This window comes from Colletes latitarsis, chromosome 14, assembly GCF_051014445.1.
Source record: "Colletes latitarsis isolate SP2378_abdomen chromosome 14, iyColLati1, whole genome shotgun sequence".
NCBI lineage: Eukaryota > Metazoa > Arthropoda > Insecta > Hymenoptera > Colletidae > Colletes > Colletes latitarsis.
The window spans coordinates 14,988,484-15,012,032 of NC_135147.1; the positions used below are offsets into that span (position 1 = coordinate 14,988,484).

The window sequence follows — 23,549 nt, forward strand, 5'->3', positions numbered from 1 at the left end:
TGGATATCGGTAGTGAATTCGCTGATGAAAGTTAAATATCAAATCTGTTTCGGAGTATGTTTATCTGAATTACTGGAAAATGCGAAAATTAAAGGGTTGTGATCTGTGAAAACTGTGAAATGTCTGCCTTCGAGAAGGTGGCGGAAATGCTTTATCGCTCTGTATATGGCTAATAGTTCCCTGTCGAACGCCGAATAATTTTTCTCTGTTGGTGAAAGTTTTGTCGAAAAAAAAGAAAGTGGTTCCCAGTCGCTACCGATGCGTTGATGCAGGGCGGCTCCGACCATAAAATTCGTGGCGTCGCAGGTAAGCGCCACGGGTGCGTTTTCTTTGGGGTGCGCTAAGAGAGCCGCCTGCGCCAGGTCTTCTTTACATTGTCTGAACGCTTCGCGAGCCTCCGGTGTCCAAACAACGTCGTATTAATTTTGGACGTGGGTGTCGTACTGGTCGGAATTAATTTCCGTTGAAAGAACAGTGACACATAACATTTAAGATTATGAAGGATAAACAAGATTTATTAATTCTTTTGTGAACTTTACATATATGTTTACACAACAATGTGTTTTAATGTAATATTTTTATGTAAAAATTATATTTTATAATTCTCCATCGTGTGGTATCTTTCGAAACAGTCTTCAACATGCAATCCTGGTTTTCGACTACATGTATCGCAAAAATAATTAGTTTGGCGTCTTCCGCCCTTAATCTTTCTGTTTGAACATACAGAACAATCTTTATTTTTTACGTTTTCACAATGCCGCAATATATGCAGTTTTCCATTAAGCCTTTCCTCTTTATCTCGAGGTCGATGGTCTTCCTGGTTTAGAAGATGCTCCATCACGAAAATCACCTACAAGTTGTTCCACCAATTTTCGGACAAACATAAAATGTGGCATAGGTGTTCTGTTCTCTCTTTTAGCTGACACCTTATATAAGATGTAGCTATTGATTGCACTAACCTCTAATCTCCAGAAAAACATCTTTCTCCACCATTTACAAGATTTTCTCATAAAACAATATGAACTTGCTAATTGGTCAGCCTTATTGACACCTCCCATATTCATATTGTAATGTATAATAACATTTGGTTTGCTAATGTTGACGGTGCCACCTTGTTTCACCCTTCGGGCAGTTGTCGTGCCCGAGGTATCGTAGCTGCTTAGTATAGTGACTATTCTCTTATCTTTCCACGCTAATAATAGAATATCACCTGATCGATAGGCAGCAACAGTATTACTTTTTGTTACAGCTGGTTTTTTTATCACAGCTAGTATATATTTTCTGTTTGTGCTAAGTGTACCAGTTAAATAGCAGCTTAGTTTTAGAAGCTGCTGTGCTAATGGGATCCCTGTAAAATATCTATCTGTAAAGATAGATATCCCTTTGTCTCTGGAATTGCGGTCAAGAGCTTCTGATATAATTGTAAAACAATCCTTGAACTAACAGGGAGGTCCGGACGGATGAGACATTCTGTAGTAGCGCTTCCGTAGTAGGGAAGCATAGCATATATGTATCCTGTATGTACCATACAGTGATGACTTGATGGCTAGGCCGATTGGCCGTAGCGTCATAGCGACGCCTGTCCTCACACGTATTATCGCTATTGGCTGAAGGGCTCACAACTACAATTCCATTACGTGACGAAGGACGCGAACGAAACGTATCGAGATAGAGTAGGATAGAACAAGAGTTAGCGACATTGGCGTAACCGCGCGCTCAGAATACTAACCATGAATAGAACAAAAATCTTTCCTTACATTTTACAGTATCATTATAATTCGTAAAAATTATAAAAATGGTATCTTACCTTACAAATCTTCGGAGGAGCTGCTGTTGTCTTCGCTGTCTTCTGAATTGTCCAAAATTTCTGATACCAAGTCATCCATGGCATCCTCCAATAAATTGTCTCTTTCCCAATATTTCTTCTCTAAATCTTCTGTGTAGCAACAAACATTTTCCCACTCACCAACACTTGTCCGATTTACTGCTTCTTCCGCAATGGTTTGCAATTCATTCACTGTTAATGTGGACGGATTTCTTTCGCGAATTCTCTGTTTTATTAATGCCCAGGTCAACTCAATGGGATTCAAATCACACATATACGGTGGTAATCGCACCACAATGTGTCCATGGCATTTCAGCACTTCATCCACTTTAAATATTTTTTCTGGTCCTTTATGTTTTTGTATTAAGTGCACTAATTCATATTTTTTCATGTCTGAAGCCAGTCCATCATGTCGCTCTTCTTTGCATACTTCGATGGTGGCCTATTCATTTGGACGGAGTGATATGGAGCATTGTCCATCACAATAACACTATTTAGTGCGATATTCGGCAAAAGTTTTTCAGTCATCCACTTTTCAAAATTAATGGCATTCATTTAACCATAATAGTCGCCACTTGTGCTGTTCGCTTTGCATTGTTGACGAAGCCACTCTTCCCATCAGCATGGATAATTATAAACCGGTGAGAAGAACTGGTATTTTTCACAATACCACATGTATCATCGCTCTGCCAGCACTTTCCGAAAGATAAGGTATTATCAACCCATGTTTCATCAATATAAATAATATTTTTGTTTGCCTTTCTATAATGAGCAATTGCCTTTAAATATTTCCCTCTCCAGGCAACAATATTATGCTTTTCAATTAACCCTTTGCACTTCAGCCTAGTAATGCATAGAGGCTACCAGCAACTCCAGCACTATATTAGTTCCAAGTACATACCTATGATGTAGAAGAAAAATAGAGTCGTTTCAATAAAACAAAATTTTTATTTCTTAGCTATTTTATAAACAAAACATATTCTAACTTATATTATAAAAGAAAAACATAAATTTTAGGACTTAAAATTTCTTAAAGTGTGATATCTTTCGAAACAATTGCCCATATGTATTCGCGGTTTACCGGGACAAGTATCACAGTATTCCGAAGTTTCGCGTCTTTGTCCTTTTTCCTGTCTATTAGAACAAACAATACAATCTCTTTTCTTGCCTTTTCGCAATATGTGCAGTTTTTTGTCCAGTCTTGTTTCAGTTGCTGAAGTGGAAGGTCTTGATCGATCTTCGCGGAATTCACCTACAAGTTGATCGACTAATCTCTTGACGAACTTCAAATGGGACAGTGGTTTTTCGTTCTTGCTTTTTTTTACACACTTATATAAAATGTATGCATTTATTGCAGACATCTCCATTGCCCAAAAGAACATCTTCCTCCACCACTTAAGAGATTTTCTTAGAAAACAATATGATGATGCGTATTGATCAGCGCGATCAACACCGCCCATTGAAGCCGTGTAGTTAACAACAATTTTTGGCTTTTCCACATTTTGTTGTTCACCTCCTCTTACAAATCTGGTTTTTGTAATGAATTCAGCGCTATCACTGGTGCTTATCAGCGTAACCACCCTTTTATCTTTCCAAGACAATATCATCGTTCTTCCCTTTTTGTAAGCGATCGATTTATTTTCACCGAATTTGGGTTTCTTTATTGGATCAGGTATGCCCTTGCGATTGATTTTTATTGTACCTGTTAGATGGCATTTCATTTGTAATAATTCTTCCGCCAGAACAATGCTAGTGTAATACCTATCTGTATACATATGGTAACGTAATCATGGGAGAATTCGCGCAAGTAACCCGCCAATTGTTGGATCAATCTGCACGATTGATTTCACAGGAAGAATACCTCGCCTGGGAAGAACGGTGCAACGAGTGCATCGAATCTTTGGAAGAACATAGCCGAGTGAAACGTCCTCGATTATCGATCGGTGTTCGACAATCATTGGTTGCGCGAATCGCGCAGCTCGAAGGATTGAAATATTCACTGCGTGGACGTTTCGTGCGCGAAGGCGCCGGACATTCGAGCACAGGACTTTTGTGGCGCGAAATAGACACTGCGTTCGATAGCCGCGTATTAACTGGTGTCGTGCTAAATTCAAACTATATCAAGCCGCGCACCTTCCTCCAGGATGCAGAGACCATTGTGCTGGAGCATGTTCGGGACACTTTGAGGAAACACCGAATCCTCAAAGTGAACATGGTGTTCAACGACGAATTTGTGGCAGGTGGCAAGCATGCTTGTAAAAGCATCAACACCCGAAACTGTGAACTCTTCCACACATCCGATCTGCAGGAGTGGTACCAGCGATGCATCGTCGAACCCACCCTAACATCGCTGGAAGAATTCCAGGAACGCGACAGCGGATGGGCATTGACGAGAATCATGAATCTGACCGTCAATGTCAATAAATACAATCCGCTGCGCGCGGGGTGCCACATTAAGTTGCCGCAAGAATTGTCGCTGAAGAAGGCAACGATTAGCGTACAATCCCAGGACAACGCCTGTTTCGCGTGGGCAGTGGTCGCCGCTTTCCATCCAGCTAAAAAATATCCTGAACGCCCAAGTTCATACCCCGATTATGCATCTGTGCTAAATGTTCAGGGCATTGAGTTCCCAATGTCTCTGGGGCATATCGGGAAGTTTGAACGGCTGAACAACATCTCCATCAACGTCTACAGCTTCGAGGAGAAGATGAAGAAGGGGCCAACAGTCTTTCCGCTGCACCTCACCAGCCAGAAGAGGGATAGGTATGTAAACTTGCTCTACACGCCGAATCAAGAGCACGGCGATGTAGGGCACTTTGCATGCATTAAGGACTTGTCCAGACTGGTGGGCATGCAGCTGAGGAGGCACAAAGCCAAGAAATTCATCTGCGATCGGTATGTATAAAAACTTATGAAATGTTAAAAAATGTTGAAATATATGTGATATTAAAATAAAATTTTGTTGGGGTTTACAGATGCATGTGCTACTTCGAATCTGCCGAGAAGTTGGAGGTGCATTCGCTGGACTGCGGGCAGATAAACAACTGCACCATTCTGCTGCACAGCGAAGGCAACAATCTGCTTAATTTCAGCAACCACGATAGGAAGGAGCGGTTCCCTTTCGTGGTATATGCAGATCTGGAGTGCATCATCGCAAAAACGTTGGACAACCAAGCGTTGGACAAAATCGTTCATATGATACATCACTGTCGATGTATCGATGTCGCCGCGACACAGATTGTGTTTCATGGTACATCGACGAACTTAAAAATTTTGCAAACTTTGCCAAACCCATTCTTACCAGTAATGTTCCCATGCTGGATTTAACTCCCGAACAGTTGACGACATTTCGCAATGCAACACATTGCCATATTTGCGAAGAACCATTCAAGGCTAGCGATGTACTAGTTCGCGATCATTGCCATCTGTCCGGACGGTTCAGTGGCCCAGCACATTTGGAGTGCAATTTAAATTATAAAAATGTGTTTTACATCCCCATAGTTTTCCATAATTTATCCGGCTATGATTCGCATTTCATTATCGAGGAAATAGCTACCGCTTTCGAAGAACACATTGATGTATTACCTATAACTAAAGAAAAATATATTTCTTTCACAAAAAGTGTTGAAGATACGGATGAATCAGACTCGCGAAATTATATTAAATTACGATTCATCGATTCATACAAATTTCTAAATACCAGTCTCGACAAATTAGCATCTTTTCTTAGCACAGATCAATTAAAAATTTTACGATCCCAATTTGAAACATTATCCACTGAAGATTTCAATTTATTGACGCGAAAGGGCGTCTTTCCGTATGAATACCTTGATTGCGCGAACAAGCTGCAGGATCCATGTTTACCGCCGCGCGAGTCATTCTACAGTTCGTTAACGGGTGAGACTGTATCAGAGACCGATTACGCACACGCCGAGACAGTCTGGCAGCGTTTCGAAATTAGAACCTTGGGTGAATACAGCGATTTGTAAAGGGTGTCCCAAAATTCACGCAAGAAGTAATTTTGATAGAAAACACAGGTTTATAATTAAAAATTGTAAATTTTTTATTGATTTATATAGTATACAGTATAGGGTTATGTATGGAATAGCATATCGGGTAAATGGCCTCCACGACTTTGCTGGCACATACGCACTCTTTTGTTGAAATTTTCCATGATTGTTTTGCATAAATGTGGCTGAATTTCGTTGATACAACGCTCAATTTCCTCCTTCAAGGCGTGGGTGGTCGTGGGCTTGTTGACATAAACCTTAGACTTGAAAAAACCCCAAAGAAAAAAATCCAACGGCGTTAAATCGCATGATCTGGGCGGCCAATTCTGATCACCAAAACGGGAAATTACACGACCAGGAAATGACTCATGCAGTAATTGAATTGTTTCTCGGGCTGTATGGCATGTGGCACCGTCTTGTTGAAACCACATGCCGTCCACATCCATATCTTGCAATTTTGGCACAAAAAACTGGATTATCATGTCGCGAAAGCGAGCACCATTAACCGTTATTGTCTGACCAGCTGCATTTTCGAAGAAGAATGGTCCGATGATGCCTCCAACCCAAAATCCGCACCAAACAGTTACACGTTGTGGATGCATTTGTTTCTCAACAATCACTTGTGGATTTTTTCAACCCCAAATGCGACAATTTTGTCGATTAACAAAGCCATCAAGATGAAAATGAGCCTCATCGCTGAAGATGATTTTGTTCGAAAAATCAGCATCCACTTTTTGTTGTTCCATAATCCATTCAACGAACTCTCTTCGCTGTGCGTGGTCAGTAGGCTTCAGTTCTAGAGTCAATTGAACTTTATAAGCTTGAAGATGCAAATCTTTCGTGAGAATACGCTGTAGAGAGCTTCTCGAAATGTCCAATTCTTGACCACGGCGCCGAATTGATGTTCCTGGACTCTCAGCAACACTCTCTCGAACTGCTTCAATGTTTTGTGTTGAACGACTTGTTGAAGGACAGCCAGACTGTTTAAGATCACTAATTGATCCAGTCTCTCTAAATTTTTTAATTAGTCTCTTTACAGTTGATGAAGTTAAATCACTACTCCGACCATATTTTGTACGAAAATTGCGAACTGTTGCTGCCAAATTTTCATCATTTGCAAAATATTGCTCAACAATAAAAATGCGTTGTTCTTTTGTGTGGCGCTCCATTTTTAACCCGTTGCCGCACACTTTTAATTTGATGATCGTGCTCAGAAACACACTTTTTTTTTTTCAATTGTTTATGACTGCCAGATGGAATCAAGTGTAAGTTGTATGTTTGGAAGTAAAAATTATCGCATTTGGCCACAGTTTTTCCAAAAAGCTCTCGACGGCTATAACCGTCATTTGCTCATCATGTCATTTTTTCTCTTTCCAGAGCAAATGACGGCTATGACCGTCGTGACGACTATACAGCATTTGCTTTACTAATTCAAAATGATTCCTATGAATAAAAGAGAGTAAATAGGTGTAATTTTAACACAAGAAAATCAATTTAAAACAAAATTATCATTTGTAATTTATTTTGCTTATAAAATAGTAAAAATAAAATAAAAATTAATTTAGGAAACAAATTACATACATACAAAAAAGCATTATAAATGATAGGATTCGAAGCATTCTGGACACAATGGTGGTTTACTTGGACAAGTTTTACATCTGTATGACGTTTCTTTTCTAATTCGGCGGGTCGTACATTGTCTGCAGCGTAAAAAATAAGTTTTACGCTGAAAATCAACAGGCGGAGGTATCTTTTCCAAGAAATGTTGTTGTGGACAATTTGTTGATGTCAGTGGTAATGCATTTATTTGTTTCGGTCGACCACGCGTAGGTGTTAATGCCACTAAATTCTTTCCAGAAATCTCAGTATGAGGTAGTCCGATCAGTGATTGTATTAGCAAATCTCTAAACTGTAGGAATGTCGTTGATTTATGAAATTGTCGATAGATAAAGTAGGAATTCCAAACGCATAGGTCTAAAAGATGGAAAAGAAGTTTTTTATACCATCTAATGGATTTTCGAGGTGACGAATAATACGAAATCATTTGATCACATCTGTCAACTCCTGACATATTCAAATTGTATTCAGCTAAATCATTTGGTTTATTCTTCTTTTGTCCAAATTTGTTAGTAACTTCCACTATTTCCGAATGATGATTTGTTGTTATGGACAGAACGTCCCGTTTATCTCGCCATTTCGATACATAAATTTGACCTCGTCTACGCCATATATATTCGCCCTTTTTTAACTTCTTTGATGTTACTTCTTGAGGATTACCTTTTCTGTTAGGACGAAGCGTTCCGGTTGTGTGTGTTTTATGTTTTAGCAGCTCTTTTGACAGCTCGACACTGTTGTAAAAATTGTCCATAAAGAGATGATGACCTTTATTCAAATATGGCCGCATTAACCGTAAAACAAGACTACTTGTTTTGGATGTTTTCTCTATGTTATGTGATTTTCCTTCATAAATTTCAATATTTAGCACATATCCGTCCGGCGTATTAAGTTCAAATAGTTTTATGCCATATTTTGCTTTTTTCCCTTTTATATATTGTCGGAAACTTAGCCGACCTCGAAACAACAAAAGGGATTCATCCAATGAAAGTGCTTTTGACGGTGAATATGCTGTTTGAAAATTATCAAGAATTGGCTGGAGTATGGGATAAATTTTGTTTAATTTTTGGGTACTGCTGTCAACATGTCCAGTATAATGTCCATTGATGCATCGTAGTAGTTGTTGAAAACGGCGACCCGTCATAGTGTACGGAAATATTGGTGAAAAGTAAAGTGGATTTTCAGTAAATAAATGTCGAATAGAAGGAGCCTTTTTTTGACCTTGAAGTAAGCAGAGACCCAAACATTTCAATAGTTCTTCTTCATTCGTTTCAGTGAAATTAATCTTTGGGGTATTTCTTGTAACAGCGCGTCTGGTATCAAACAAATGCTTTCCATAGCAATTTGTGCAACTAACAAGTGTCTGAACTATACTTCTTGAGAACAGCTGATCAAAAATGTCTTTCGCACTAGAATTCCTATCAGCATTCATTTTAATGCCGCATTCACCATCGTCAAATGCAAATTCAATCAATTTCTCTTTCCTATCATACCACATATCGTCATCGTCGATAATCCACTCATTATCTGTCGTCAATGGCAAACCACTCGCATCATCGCAACTGGCAAAATCATCGGTATCTTCAGTATCTTCATCCTCAGACGACACTATCAAACGCTTCTGCTTCCGACGTAGAGTTGCGAAAAAGTCTGCCTCACTATCCTCGCTAAAAGAGTCTGCTTCAGCATCGGACTCTTCGGAAACAACGCTCTGATCGTCATCAATGAGATCGCAGTCACGCAATATTTTTTGACTTTTTTTCGTGTATTTTCCGCAAAAGTTCATTTTAGCGGTTAAATTTTTTTCTACACAAAGCAAAAAATATATACACTTATACACATACGCTCACAGTGACATCGAAACAAATATTTTTACTAATTTATGAAAAAATAAAATGTACAATTGGCCGACGGAGGAAGTACACAAGTGTCAACATGTGTAAATTGTCACTGTGTGATAATAGTATAATTTACTTTTTTATTTATTTAATTTTTAGAAGAGTAATTGATCTGTATTTACTTAATTCATGAAAAAATACTTACCGAATAAATGGTTCGTCTTCACAGAAGCACACTTTTCAACTGCATAAACTGAAATGAACTGAACATTTGGTACGACGATCAAGCACCGTCGCCGTCGTAAACGACTGTTGTACCCGTCATTTGTCTATAGATGCACAAATATTTTGGAGCGACAAGGCATGCGAAAACGCATAAAAAAAACAATTGATATGCTGTCTGGCATGCTGTACCTTTTTTTTTTAATGTATTATTCAATAATTAACAAGTATATGCGGTAGTACACTTCGTACTAACGCTGTACTTTTTTTTATTAATTAAAATGTGCACGACGGCTATAGCCGTCGTTTGCCTACATATCAACAAAGATCGGACGGCTATAGCCGTCATTTGCGGCAACGGGTTAATAACCCTGAACTGTCAGCTGTCACGCTGTATTTTTTTTTTGGTTGGCAACACTTTACCGCACAAATGGCGCAAAATTCAAATCTTGCGTGAATTTTGGGACACCCTTTATTTGAAAACTGGTGTCTTGTTATTGGCAGATATTTTTGAAAATTTTTGCGAAAGTTGTATCAAGAACTACGGATTAGATTCAGCGCATTATTATACTCTACCTGGTTTCAGATGGGATGCAATGCTAAAACATACCAAAATTACATTCGAATTGCTCACAGACATCGATATGGTCATGTTTATCGAACGCGATATACGCGGGGGCTTAAGTCAATGTTCCGGAAGATACACACATGCCAATAACATCTTACGATGCATTGGAAGAGTCATCGTACTTGATGTACTTTGACGTGAACAATTTGTATGGATGGGCAATGTATCAGCCTCTACCATACACTAAATTTCAATGGGTTGAAGATGTTGTAAATTTTGACGTATCTTCAATCGGTGTCGATTCCCCACGGGATACATTCTCGAGGTAGATCTGGAATATCCGCAACGTCTGCACGATGCTCATACAGATCTACCGTTCTGTCCGATGCATACCAAACCACCTGGCAGCAGGCAGGACAAGTTACTCGCGATGGTATATGATAAGTAGCGTTACATAATCCATTATCGCAACCTGCAGCAGTGCACGCGTCATGGCCTTCGTATTACAAAGATACACCGCGTGCTTCAATTCACTCAATCCCCCTAGCTCCGCGATTACATCGAACTCAACACACGGTCTAGAATAAACGCGACAAACGACTTTGAAAAAAATTTGTACAAATTGATGAACAACGCAGTATTCAGTAAAACTATAGAAAATGTACGAAACCGTGTGGATGTAAAACTTTTGACACATTGGGAAGGGCTATATGGCGCGGAGGCAATGATCGCGAAACCGAATTTCCACAGCAGAAGTGTTTTTTCGGAAAATTTAATAGCTGTTGTATTGCAAAAACTCGAGGTGAAATTCAACAAACCGATATATGTGAGTATGTGCATTCTGGACTTATCAAAAATTTGTTTGTATGAATTTCATTACGAGTACATGTCTCCTAAACACGGACAAAATTGTAAAATTTTATACACCGACACTGACAGTCTTATTTATCACATTCGATGCGACGATATCTACGAGTCTATGAAGCACAATATCGATAGATTCGACACAAGCGATTATCCTACTGACAATCCACATAATATGCCACGCGTAAATAAGAAGATTCCGAAGCTGATGAAGGATGAAAATAACGGTGCGATAATGACTGAATTCGTAGGTCTTAGAGCGAAAATGTATGCACTTCGCGTAGACGGCAAAAAAGATACAAAAAAGGCGTAAGGCGTCAAGACCAACGTCATAGCTAGGACGGTAACTTTCGATGACTACGCGCAGTGTTTGCGCAGAGAGATCGAAATGGTTCGCAGACATCATGCATACGGTCTAAATTGCACAACGTATACACCATTTCGGAATCCAAAATTGCTCTAAGTCTGTACGACGACAAGCGATATATCATACCCGATTCGACCGACACTCTGCCCTGGGGTCATTATAATATACCGTTGTAAAATAGAAATTATTATTATTCTATTTATTATAAATAGTGGAATTTGTTGTATAATATAAAATTGTTCATAAATGTCTAGAAATTGTTCGCAAATGTATAGAAATTATTATTGTATTTATTATCTCATTCATATAAATAGTGGGTTTAATGTGTAAAATCAAAGTGGCCCCTCATGTATATGTATATGTATATGCATCATTGTATTTTATTAAACCATGTATTATTTTACAATACATTATTTTTATTTATCCAAGAATTGTGTTATTTATCAAAGCCCAACCACTTGACGTACACCTTATCCCCCTTTCTACGCAACACTTTCTCCACTAGATATACAGGGTGCGTTTCAAAAGTAGTAGGACTGACTTGATCAAAACAAATTTATTGCAGATATTCGTATAAGTCGTCAATATTCTTCGAAATAACACCCTCCTGAATTAATACATTTAGTATAGCGAGTCTGCCAGTCCGCATACGCCTGCTGGAAATTTTCAACCGGGATGCTCCTCAATCCACGCGTGACGGCCTCTTGCACTGCCTCAATTGTGTCAAAACGACGTCCTTTCATCTGCCTTTTTAATCGGGGAAAAAGGAAAAAGTCAGGTGGAGCCAGGTCCGGGCTGTAAGGTGGATGAGGTAACGTTAGCAAGTTGTGTTTGGCTTGCAACTCCTATACCAACAGTGCGGTGTGGCACGGTGCGTTGTCGTGATGCAATTTCCAAGTGCTGGCCATCGCTGGTCTCACGCGGAGCACTCTTTTCCGTAGTCGTTCGAGCACTTCCACGTAAAATTGTGCGTTCACAGTTTTGCCAGGTGGAACAAATTCTTTGTGAACGACGCCTTGGTGGTAAAAAAAAACGATGAGCATCGTTTTCACTTTTGACTTGGTCATTCGTGCTTTTTTGGGTTTTGGAGACCCACTCGTGTGCCACTCTGCGCTCTGACGTTTGGTTTCCGGGTCGTATTCGAAACAGCACATTTCGTCGCCAGTGATCACACTCTCCAAAAAGTTCGGTTCATCCCTGAAACGATCCACAATTTCTTGGGAAATCTGCACCCGGTTTGCCTTCTGTTCGTCTGTCAAAAGTTTCGGAACCAATTTCGCACACACTTTCCGCATGTTCAAATCCTCACTCACAATTCGAAATACGGATGCTAATGACATATCCAACTCTTCGGCAATCAGTCGAATAGTCAGACGACGATCAGTGTCCAAAATCTCTTTCACTTTCCGTACATTTTGATCACTTCGAGATGTTGATGGTCGTCCTGAGCGATGGTCATCTTCAACTTGCTCCCTTTCTTCCTTAAACAATTTGTGCCATTCAAAAATACTTGATCGGCCCATTGAATTATTTCCAAAAGCATCCTTTACAATTGTGTAAGTTTCGGTTGCAGTTTTCCCAAGCTTCACGCAAAATTTTACCGCGTAGCGCTGCTCGAGTGTACGGTTCATCTTGGCTTGTGACGAGATGTGTAAACAGAGTCTTAATGTTTTGGCGATATTTACTATCCAAACGCTCAGAGGCGACTATGTAAGCATGCATTCTCTTCGCGGCACCCCCCGCCACAATTCCCACCAATAGAGACTTTGTTTCTACGCCTCGCTCGGACTATAAAAAATCAGTCCTACTACTTTTGAAACGCACCCTGTATATGTATATGCATCATTGTATTTTATTGAACCATGTATTATTTTACAATACATTATTTTTATTTATCCAAGAATTGTGTGATTTATCAAAGCCCAACCACTTGACGTACACCTTATCCCCCTTTCTACCCAACACTTTTTCCATTAGATATACATCAGAATCTGTGACGCGTTGCAGCTCATGTTCATAGAATCCTCCGGCAACAGGTTTTCCAAAGGAATCGAGGAGCAGATACGTCGCGGGATTAGTTGCCTGTACTTTGGCTATCTTAAACACCTCCGTTGTCCAATTCGGTGTATAGCCTTTATCGAAGATGGTTTTAAATTTGCTCATGCGCACAAACTCGCCCAATTTAAATCTCGCTGGAGCAGCAATCTTTATGTTGCTGTATACTGTGGCTAGCAGCTTATCAGCGATCGCAGAGGTAACATCGCAAGGACGCATTGCGATGGTTCCATGTTTTCGTGCGTTATACTCAAGTAGACGCGGTAGTGCATCAACCCATTTATAGGTTCCATTGAGCGTAAACAGTTTCCACACATTGTTCTTCAATGTTCGATTGAAACGTTCTATGACGGAGGCCTTCATCACCGAGTACGTCGAATAATGATTAATGCCATGCTTTGTCATGAGTTTCTGCACATCAACGTTGTAAAATTCTTTTCCTTGATCGGTTTGCAAATTTTTCGGATGTCGATCTCTAAATATCTTTGCAAACGCTTTAGTCACCTCAGCACCACTTTTAGTCTTGAGCGGCACCGCCCATGCATACTTGCTTAGCACATCGATGACCGTAAGTATATAGTGATGATCTCGGTTGAATCACGAGTATGGACGCAGCTTGCCACAGATCATCGTATCCATGCACTATGACGCGTCTTCGCGGGAAATGTCTTCAAGCTGGAGCATGCAATTCCTTAACAAGTTCTCGCTTCTTGAGACTATGGCTTGTATTACTTTTGGATTTCGATATTGGTTGCATGTTTGATCGCAGAGATGTCTTTGACGCAAATGATGGGATAATTATCGTGTACATACAGTGACTCGCATTAATATTCGGACACCATGCTGTGTGCGAGATTATTGCTCTATATATTTGTTTACACTAGTGTTATTGAATTGTTTTTTTCGTAATATATTAAAACACTTATTGTAGTTAGTAGAAACATAAACTTTATTTATTTCACACACATAATTTTTTGCAAAATAAGTGATAAAGTCAAGAATGTCGAAATTTAACATCGCAAAAATATTCGGACAGTGAATAACTTACATAAATTTTATATAAAATATACATATTTTTTGAACAGTATTAATATTTTGTAGGTTGACCCTTTTGTCTTATTACTTCCTGTAATCGTTTGGGCATATTTGTTATAATTTTATTTAAATATTCCTGTGTTATACATTTCCATTCTTGTAATAAACGTTCTTTTAATTCTTTTATTGTTTTTATGGGTGTTGTTCGAATTTTACGATCCAATTGATTCCATAAATTCTCAATAGGATTTAAATCTGGCGATTGAGGCGGAGGATGTAACACTTTAGGACAGTTATATAGTAAGTATTCCTGAACGATTAGGATCGTTGTCCTGATAAAACTTAAAACTATTGCGTATGTTCATATTAACAGCACTTTTGATTAAATTTTGTTTCAATAAGTCTAAATATTTCATCTTATCTAAAATGCCGTCGATAAAAACTAGTTCACCAACACCTGCAGTTGAGATGCAACCCCACACCATTACACTGCCATCGCCGTGTTTCACTGTTGCTCTCAAATTTTTTAATTTCAATTCTTCGTTGACTTTACGCCATATCGTTCTTCGTCCATCTGACCCAAAAAGATTAAATTTGCTTTCATCCGCAAATATTACATTGTTCCAGCATGTTTGGTCTTTAGAAACGTAGTCTTTAGCAAAATTTAATCGTTTCTTACGATTCACTTCGTTTATGTATGGTTTTCTTCGTGGAACCCTGCCGTTGTATCCATGGTTTTTTAATACCCGACGCACTGTGTCGGGATGCACTTTCTTTCCAGATTCTTGGAATAATTCGGCAGCTAGTTTTATAGCACTTTTTTTACGATCATTCTTTATTTTTCTAACAATCTTGCGTTCTTCGCGAGAATCTAATAATTTTGGACGTCCCTTTCGCCGAATTGAATCGATTCGATCTTCATGAATATACCTGTGTACAATATCTGCTACAGTACTCTTGCTTACATTTAGCAATTTGGCTATTTCTCGATATGATTTTCCCTTTTCTTTGTGGTAAATAACCAGTTGTCGAATTTCAAAGGATGTATTTTTGCCTTTTCGTCCCATATTCACTAATAATACGTCTACTATTAACGAAGTGAATAACAGTACTGACTCTTGGATGCACGCTAGACGTTATGTTTACAAACAATGTACACTAGCAAAATAACCGACTGGATCCAACGACTTACTACAGCCAATAAACTGTTGTGTCCGAATATTTTTGCGATGTTAAATTTCGACATTCTTGACTTTATCACGTATTTTGCAAAAAACTATGTGTGTGAAATAAATGAAGTTTATGTTTCTACTAACTACAATAAGTGTTTTAATATATTACGAAAAAAACAATTCAATAACACTAGTGTAAACAAATATATAGAGCAATAATCTCGCACACAGCATGGTGTTCGAATATTAATGCGAGTCACTGTATTTTTATTAACACTTACTTCCTTTCTATTTAGATATAATAAAATTATTGAGAATGGAAGCCTTCCGCAAAAATGAGGACTTGTTTTTCTTGTTAAGAAACTCATTGAAAGATATGAGTGATTGGTCTTTCTTATTTGTGAAAATACATGATCAGATACCCGATCTTTCTCCAGAAGATGCGGAGGCACTAAAGACAAGCTTAAAAACATTTGCCACTAAACTTAAACAAAAGTGAATTCATTCCCACTATATAGAAGCGAAATTTGTTAAGCGGAACGAGGCGTGACTGAAGAAAGATTTTATATATCCGACCGCAGTTTTATCGCATATACCGGGTACAAGCGCAACAGAAAGGAATATACAACAAGTATCCCGTGATACAGATTTTCAAAACCTGTCTAAAAGTTCCAAACGAAGAAGAGTTGATTCTTTAATAGATTGTTATACCCCACATGAATTGGCATATGGTGCTTCCACGTCATACAATATTTCAGGGCAAAGAAGTGCTGCAAAAGCAGTGAAACGCATTTCAGAAAGTTCGCAAAAAGAAGTAAAGGATATATTACACAAAATTAATTCTCCCACAATGAATGCAATTAAATATTCACCCGAGGAAGCTCTTTCGCTATACATCGACGGCGATTTTTCGAAACATTCATATACTTTCATGCGACTCGGTGCCAAAGATCGTCACGCAGATATTTATCCGTCATATAATAAGCTTCTTGAAGCCAAAAAAGAATGTTATCCACCATCATCCTCAATCACTATTAACGACATTTCGGCCAAAATAACTATTCAGAGTATTTCTGATCACACAATTAAAAGATTATTAAAATCTCTGGAGGCGGATTTACAGGACCATTTAGAATATTTATCGGAAGGATTAACGTTAACTATAAAATGGGATTGTGATGGGAGTTCGGGTCACTCAACATATAAGCAAAGCTTTTCTCAACCGGAAAATTCCGACGAGTTCTTACTTGCAACTTGTATGGTACCACTAATTTTAACCAGTAACAACAGTAACCGAATTATTTGGAAAAACCCAACACCTTGTTCTACACGCTTTTGCCGTCCCATTAAAATTACTTTTCAACAGGAAACTGCTGCTTTAGTATCAAGCGAAATAAAACAATTCGAAGATGAAATTTCAAAGCTAACTGTTTTTAAAACGAAAATTTATAAACAAGACGTTGAAATTAAATATGTATACAAATAAACGATGATTGATAGTACAATAAATAAAATAACTTGAGTCGTAATTAATATTTTTTAATAGACAATAATGCTGTTTATTGTAGAAAAGAAACGAAGAAAGACATTAAACGAGATCGTCAAAATACTAAGGTCAGTAGATATTTGAAAGGCAACACCAATTGATTAAAAATCGATATGTGAAAGTTCATTTTTTGGTAAAACGTCACCAGCATTTGATCGAGCCCACTGTGCGCCGTGAGGATTTTCTACAAGCTCACTAGCATGTTGGTCTTTCCACAATTCGATGGACCACAAATGACGCAACGTATAGTGTTTGGTAGCATGCTACCATGTTTGCGTCTTTGTTTCGTAGACATCATTTGCGATTTAACGTGTATCGTCACGGGTTGTCGTTCGAATCGCATGCTCCCTCCCTCTACGAACTGCGAAATTGATTTTGACACGTCGAAACGACGACGCCCCCTATTTATAGGCCCGCGTCGAAGCAAAACAGCCCACTATTCGAAATGCTTCTCGTTCTGTCGGATAATTGTGACATTCGAGACACAACCTCTGAGCAGCTGAAATATATACCAAAGATTGGCAACGAACGCATATCGACGGTCCAGCACCACTGATTAACCCTTTCCGTGCGGACGAACCAGTAACTCGAGACGTTTCGTAGCGCTTTTGGTGACTTTACTACCTCTAACATAAAATGATTACACACGCAAAGTAACATACAAAACTTTTATATTTTAATATTTAATGTATCTTTACATCTTTACGAGGATAATTTGTTTAACATTATTCTTTGTAATTTTGCTTTGTATGATATTTCATGTAACAATTGCCGAGATGTATGCTCGGCTTATCGGGACAAGTATCACAATAGTACGTCGTTTGATGTCTTTTGCCATGTCTACTTCTTTGAGAGCAGACTTTGCAATCCTTCCTAACTCCTGTTAGAATGTTATGCAGCTTTCCATTTAAGCGGTCGTTTTCAGAACTGGAGGTTGAGGTTGAAGATCGAACACGTGTCTGATGAAAATCTCCAGTCAATTGCTGAACTAAGGTTTTCACATACCTCAAGTGACTAAGCGGCTGTTCTCCTCTCTGCTGTTTAGTCATTTTATAAAGTAAATACGAATTTATTGAGCAAATTTCAAGCCCCCAAAAAAACAGTTTACGCCACCATTTCAAGGATTTTCGTAAGAAACAGTACGTTGCAGCTAATTGATCTGCACGATCGACACCACCCATATGTTTTATATAATTTATTACAACATTAGGCTTCTTGACGGTAACTTCAACACCACCTCGTAACATTCTTCTCACAGAAGTCATTCCTGCATTGTTCCAATTCGTCAAGCACGTGACAACCCTCTTGTCTTTCCATGATAAAACTAATGTATTTCCCTTGTGGAATGCTACTGTCGATTTCCTGCCGAATTTTGGTTTTTTGATTTGGTTTGGCAAATGCTTCCTATTTGTTAGTATTGTTCCTGACAAGTGGCATTTCAATTTCAATAACTCTTCAGCTAGGATAAAGCTGGTGTAGTACCGATCGGTGAACATGTGGTGTCCTTGACTACCAGGCACTTTCTCCAGGAGCATCGGATAAAGGTGCAGCGGTATTCTTGCAGATATCGGAAGGTCAGACCTTATCAATTTCTCCGTGGTAAGACTTCCATGATAAGGAAGAATACCACAGATATAACCAGTATTTGAGTCTGCCATTGTATAAACCCTAATACCCCATTTCGTTGGTTTCTTCGGGTTGTACGTGATAAAAGAAACCCGACCTTTGAATTTGATAGTGAACTCATCCACACAAATTTCTTCTCCCGGTGTAAAATACTTCAAAAGCTTGGAATTTATATATTCTAGAAAGCAGCTTACTAGCTGCAAACGGGTTCTTGGACCTGCATCTGTTGTTGGGATTGTTTTTAGATGAAGCATCCAAAAAATCTGGCTGAATCTATCTCTGGTAAATTTGTTTGAATAAAAAGGTATGTAACTGACATCATTCCGTGACCAGTACTCTTGCAAATTCGCGAGCGGCATTGTCCCCATATTTATTATAACGCCAATAAATGCCCACATTTCTTCGGTAGCCACACTGTGCCAAGTTCGCCATACTACCTTGATCAAAAAGTTGTAGGACTTTATTCATAAAATCGAAAATACAAGTTTATTCGTCCAAATCGATATGGTCCCCTTCAAAGTACTCCCCATCGACTGCAATGCACTTGCGCCAGCGCTTGATCCAATCCTCGAAACACCGCTGGTACTCAATTTTCGGTATGTCCATCAGAGCCGTCTTCGATTTTGTCATGACCTCCTCTCGGGTACTGTAACGCGTTCCGCGAAGCGGTTTTTTAAGTCGGTTGAACAGGAAAAGTCGCAGGGAGCCAAATCTGGTGAATTTGAAGGCTGCTGGATAGTGTTCGTGTTGTTTTTGGCCAAAAACTCACGGATAAGGATCGCATTGTGCGCCGCTGCATTATCGTGGTGCAAAATCCACGAGTTGTTTGCCCACAAAGCCGGTCTTTTTTGACGAATTGCTTCGCGCAAACGTCTCATAACGCCCAAATAATACTCCTTATCGACTCCCTGTTTTTCTGGCACGAATTCTTGATGCACAACACCATTGTAATCCATGAAAACCGTGAGCATCGCCTTCTTTCTTGACTGAAAACGACGTGGTTTTTTCGGTCTCGGCTCTTTCGGTGCACGCCATTCACTCGCTTGATGTCTGGATTGTGTGTCATACTCATAAATCCACGTCTCGTCTCCAGTGATGATACGTTTAATAAATGTTAGGTCGGATTCGACCTTGGAAATCATGTCTTTCGCGATTTCAACGCGGTCCTTTCTTTGCATGAAATTGAGGTCTTTCGGCACCAGTTTTGCAGTGACACGTCTGAGGCCCAAATCACTAATCAAAACGTCTTGAACGGATCCATAAGCGATGTTTAAGTCCTCTGCCAGCTCTCTGATGGTCAATTTGCGGTTTTCGGACAACATTTCTTTAATTTTATCGATGTTTTCATCGGTTTTCGATGTCGACGGCCTGCCACTGCGTTTGTCATCCTCGACCGACTCACGACCACTTCTGAAGCGTTCATGCCATCGAAAAACTTTTCATCTCGAAAGAGTATCGTTGCCGAAACACTTCTCCAACATACCCAAGGTCTGCGGACCGTTAAATCCGTTTTTTACACAAAATTTAATGCAAACTCGTTGATGCTCAAATGATGCCATTTTCAAAATCGAAAACACGAGCAAAGGAGATGTACTCAGCACAGCGTAACTTTTACAAATATCAAGCTATGACGCTGAAATTGAAAGGAAGTGTTAATGACAGATATGGTAACCAAACAAAAAAAAAAAAAAGAAGCATTCGGGTGATTGACAGCGACACACGGTGGACAGTCCTAGAACTTTTTGATCAAGGTAGTATCGAGTACGGTGTTAGCGTCTTGTTCTCTAACTTTCTTCTAGCGTAATTATTTGTTTCTGTAACTACTTCATTTACGAGTTCATCGGTAAAAAATAGTTTAAAAAAATCTAACGGTTCTTTCGTGTCTGCGAATATGTGCGGTTCTGCAGGATTGTTGCCGGCTATAAACGGTATTCTCTGGGGTATTTCTTCGGATTCTGGACAGCTAATCCATTCGGAACTGTCGGATTGTGGGTCTTCTCCAGCATCACTGTCACTGTCACCTTCACTGTCTATTATTCTAATTTTTCGCCTTCTTACACCTCTTACTTCATCATTATCATCATCACTGCTCGCGTTCTCTCTATCGTCAAGCTCTCTGTGTATAGATGTAATTTCCTCGTTTAGCAACTCTAAATCAAACTCATCTTCACTAGAGCTTATTTCATTATTACGTTCCATGGTAATGGGGATCAAAAACTTCAACTTTTCTAGACTCTTTGCCACGGCTGTCAGGTTCGAACTGAGACCGAAAATGCAATCCGGTTCGTGGTTGCGTACTAATTTCAGATAAGAAAGTCTTATCTTCAACCAATCTTCCACTCCCCGCAGGCCCCGCGCTCCCCTCATTGCCCCATGGGTTAGAATCCCCCTATACATACTACATCCTAACAATAAATAAAAACATTTTTTTAATAAAAAAAAATTGTATCTGTAAACTAATACAGTTTTAGGTTTGAATTGTTGCATTTACCACAAATTAATCGCAATGGCAACATCGAAGTTTGAAATATTTGAGCATCTCTATCATTTTTGTTTATATTCCACTTGTTGTGAACCGCCACACCCTCCACTTACTAATTAATTCTAGTTCACGCTGATTTTCTTTTAATCTTGATAATACGTCTTCTAAATATTTCACTAATTGTGTCGCTGTATGATCTAGTAAATCTTGTACAGTAGTCCGCTCATTTGAAGTCTCGCGGGACGGCACAGGGGCAAGGGGAGTCGGACCGCCCATCCCCACCTTTAATGCTCTCTGAGCCGCATGATCCAACCTTCGGCCACGCCGTATGACATAGTCGTAGGAACAGATTTTATTCGCGTCCCTATTGCAGTATATGTATATACAAATTTAAAGCTTAGAGACCATAAACTACTAAGATTTCGTTCATGTTTAATGTATAAAATGTCTGTTTTATCTCATAAGTGTTATTTCATATAGGAAGGAACAATATGTAATATTAGCAATTTTTTATAAGTGGAGTAATCAAAATGATTTTGAGATATACAGGTAGCCCTCCTACAATACGGCATCCTATAACACGGTTTCACTATAACACGATTCATAAATTGCGAGAACTCTCCTATAACACGGCAACTTATAACATGGTTTCGCTTTAACACGATAAGAAAATTGCGAAAACCTTTGTACAACACTATACTTCTACAGCATTGGATAACATGATTTTTGCTTAACATATTTAAAAACTAAATTACCTTAAAATAATGGACGCGAAGGAATAATGAACTATGGTGGCTTTACATGAAAAAATATAAAGAAATTATAATTTATTAAATTAAGGTCATGTTAAATTAAAATAATATTTTTTGTTTTGTGTTATACATACATTTATATTTTTCATAAAAATGAAGTTGCCTATGTAGAATTAAAAAAAAATATTTATTTTAATAAATTTTCGGAACGTAACTCCCCTTTTTGTACCGGCTCTGGGTCTCATATAACACGGTTTTACATAACACGGTATTTTCTAGGAACCTATCTACCGTGTTATAGGAGGGTTACCTGTGTTTTACTTAATGGAATCAAATATTTTGTCGGACAAAATCCGATTTAACTCTAGTCATTTTCCTCAAAAAAGCATTAAGTCACAAATGTAAAAAACCATGTACCGATTACTCTTGACACAAGTTCGATGCAGTGTCTTTCTGCTATCGCAGTCGAATCTTCCCAATTCCTATCTACACATAAACAGAAGAGGTCACTGACGGAGGACCCCTTTTACTACGCACGTTCGAGGAGCAGATCCTCGAATACATTTTGACCTAAACCTAAATATTTTGATGATCAATACGCATTTCATCTGAGCCAAAACACTTCCATCGTCGACATCAACAACATTTTCTTCTCGTGTCAACGTTCCTATGTTTAAACATAAACAATAATACACACTTGTTACAATAAGTCCCAGTTTCTTATCGTTTCTAAGAAATTCTATGGCGACCATGGCGTCATTATTTGCCGTTTATATAAACAATTTCGATCTATATATGAGGGACCATCTTCCGAGCTCTGCATATTCCTCTAAATCCTCTGCAAGTCGAGATCAAGCGTTTTTTCTGTATAGCGATTCATAGTGATTTTTATTATTTAATTTATTATTCAATTTTTTATCATTACTAGAGTATAGTTTTCTACTGTTTTACCTGTAATATCTCGTATTTTTGTTTTATTTTTAGTGTAATTTTTGTATAAGTGTTTAATCATAGTTTTAGTTTTAGCGTTACTTTTTTCGGCATAGTTTTCATTTTTGTGTGGTTTTTATCATAGTTTTAGTTTTCTATTATAATTTTTTATATTCCTTTTATTTACTTTTTTTTTATTACATTTACATTTATTTCAATTTTATCGTTTTTTTATTTGATTTAATTAAATAAAAAAAACATTATGGAACGCAAACAAGGACAAACCATCCATAGTGAGGCTCGAAATATAGTTCGGCATGTATTGAAACGGTGTGACGAAGAAAAATTTTCGAATCAATTGATTCACCCTCTAGAGCAAGCAAACGCCCGTGTTGCTGCATACTGTGGTGTGTCAACAAAAACTGTGTCACGCATTCGGAAGGAAGATGCATCATGCAGCCAGGAGGGGCAATTATCGTCACCCGGGAAAAGACGTCCGAAAGCAGAGGAGAAAAAATTTACTTGCACCGCTGAAGATGAGAAAATAATCAAGAGTATTATCTTCGATTTTTATACAGTGCACAAAACTGTACCAACGGGCAAAAAATTATTGGCGGCCATTCAAGAGAGGATTGTGTTCCCG

At 38.6% G+C, this 23,549-nt stretch overlaps 1 protein-coding gene and 1 pseudogene across 1 annotated transcript; both read left to right on the plus strand.

Annotated features, from left to right (window-relative positions):
- Nucleotides 1-3,614: 3,614 nt before the first annotated feature.
- Nucleotides 3,615-5,385, plus strand: LOC143350178 (uncharacterized). The gene is made up of 2 exons (XM_076782091.1): nucleotides 3,615-4,720; nucleotides 4,801-5,385. The coding sequence occupies exons 1-2, from the start codon at nucleotides 3,615-3,617 to the stop codon at nucleotides 5,150-5,152; spliced, it is 1,458 nt and encodes a 485-aa protein (XP_076638206.1). The 3' UTR covers nucleotides 5,153-5,385.
- A 5,009-nt stretch (nucleotides 5,386-10,394) lies between these two features.
- Nucleotides 10,395-11,705, plus strand: LOC143350038 (uncharacterized; annotated as a pseudogene).
- Nucleotides 11,706-23,549: the final 11,844 nt, after the last annotated feature.

Bases quoted from the DNA above. Each gene is read 5' to 3' on its own strand.
- LOC143350178 (XM_076782091.1), top strand. From the start codon at position 3,615: ATGGGAGAATTCGCGCAAGTAACCCGCCAATTGTTGGATCAATCTGCA. The intron at 4,721-4,800 runs GTATGTATAAAA...TGGGGTTTACAG, and splicing joins AAGAAATTCATCTGCGATCG to ATGCATGTGCTACTTCGAAT.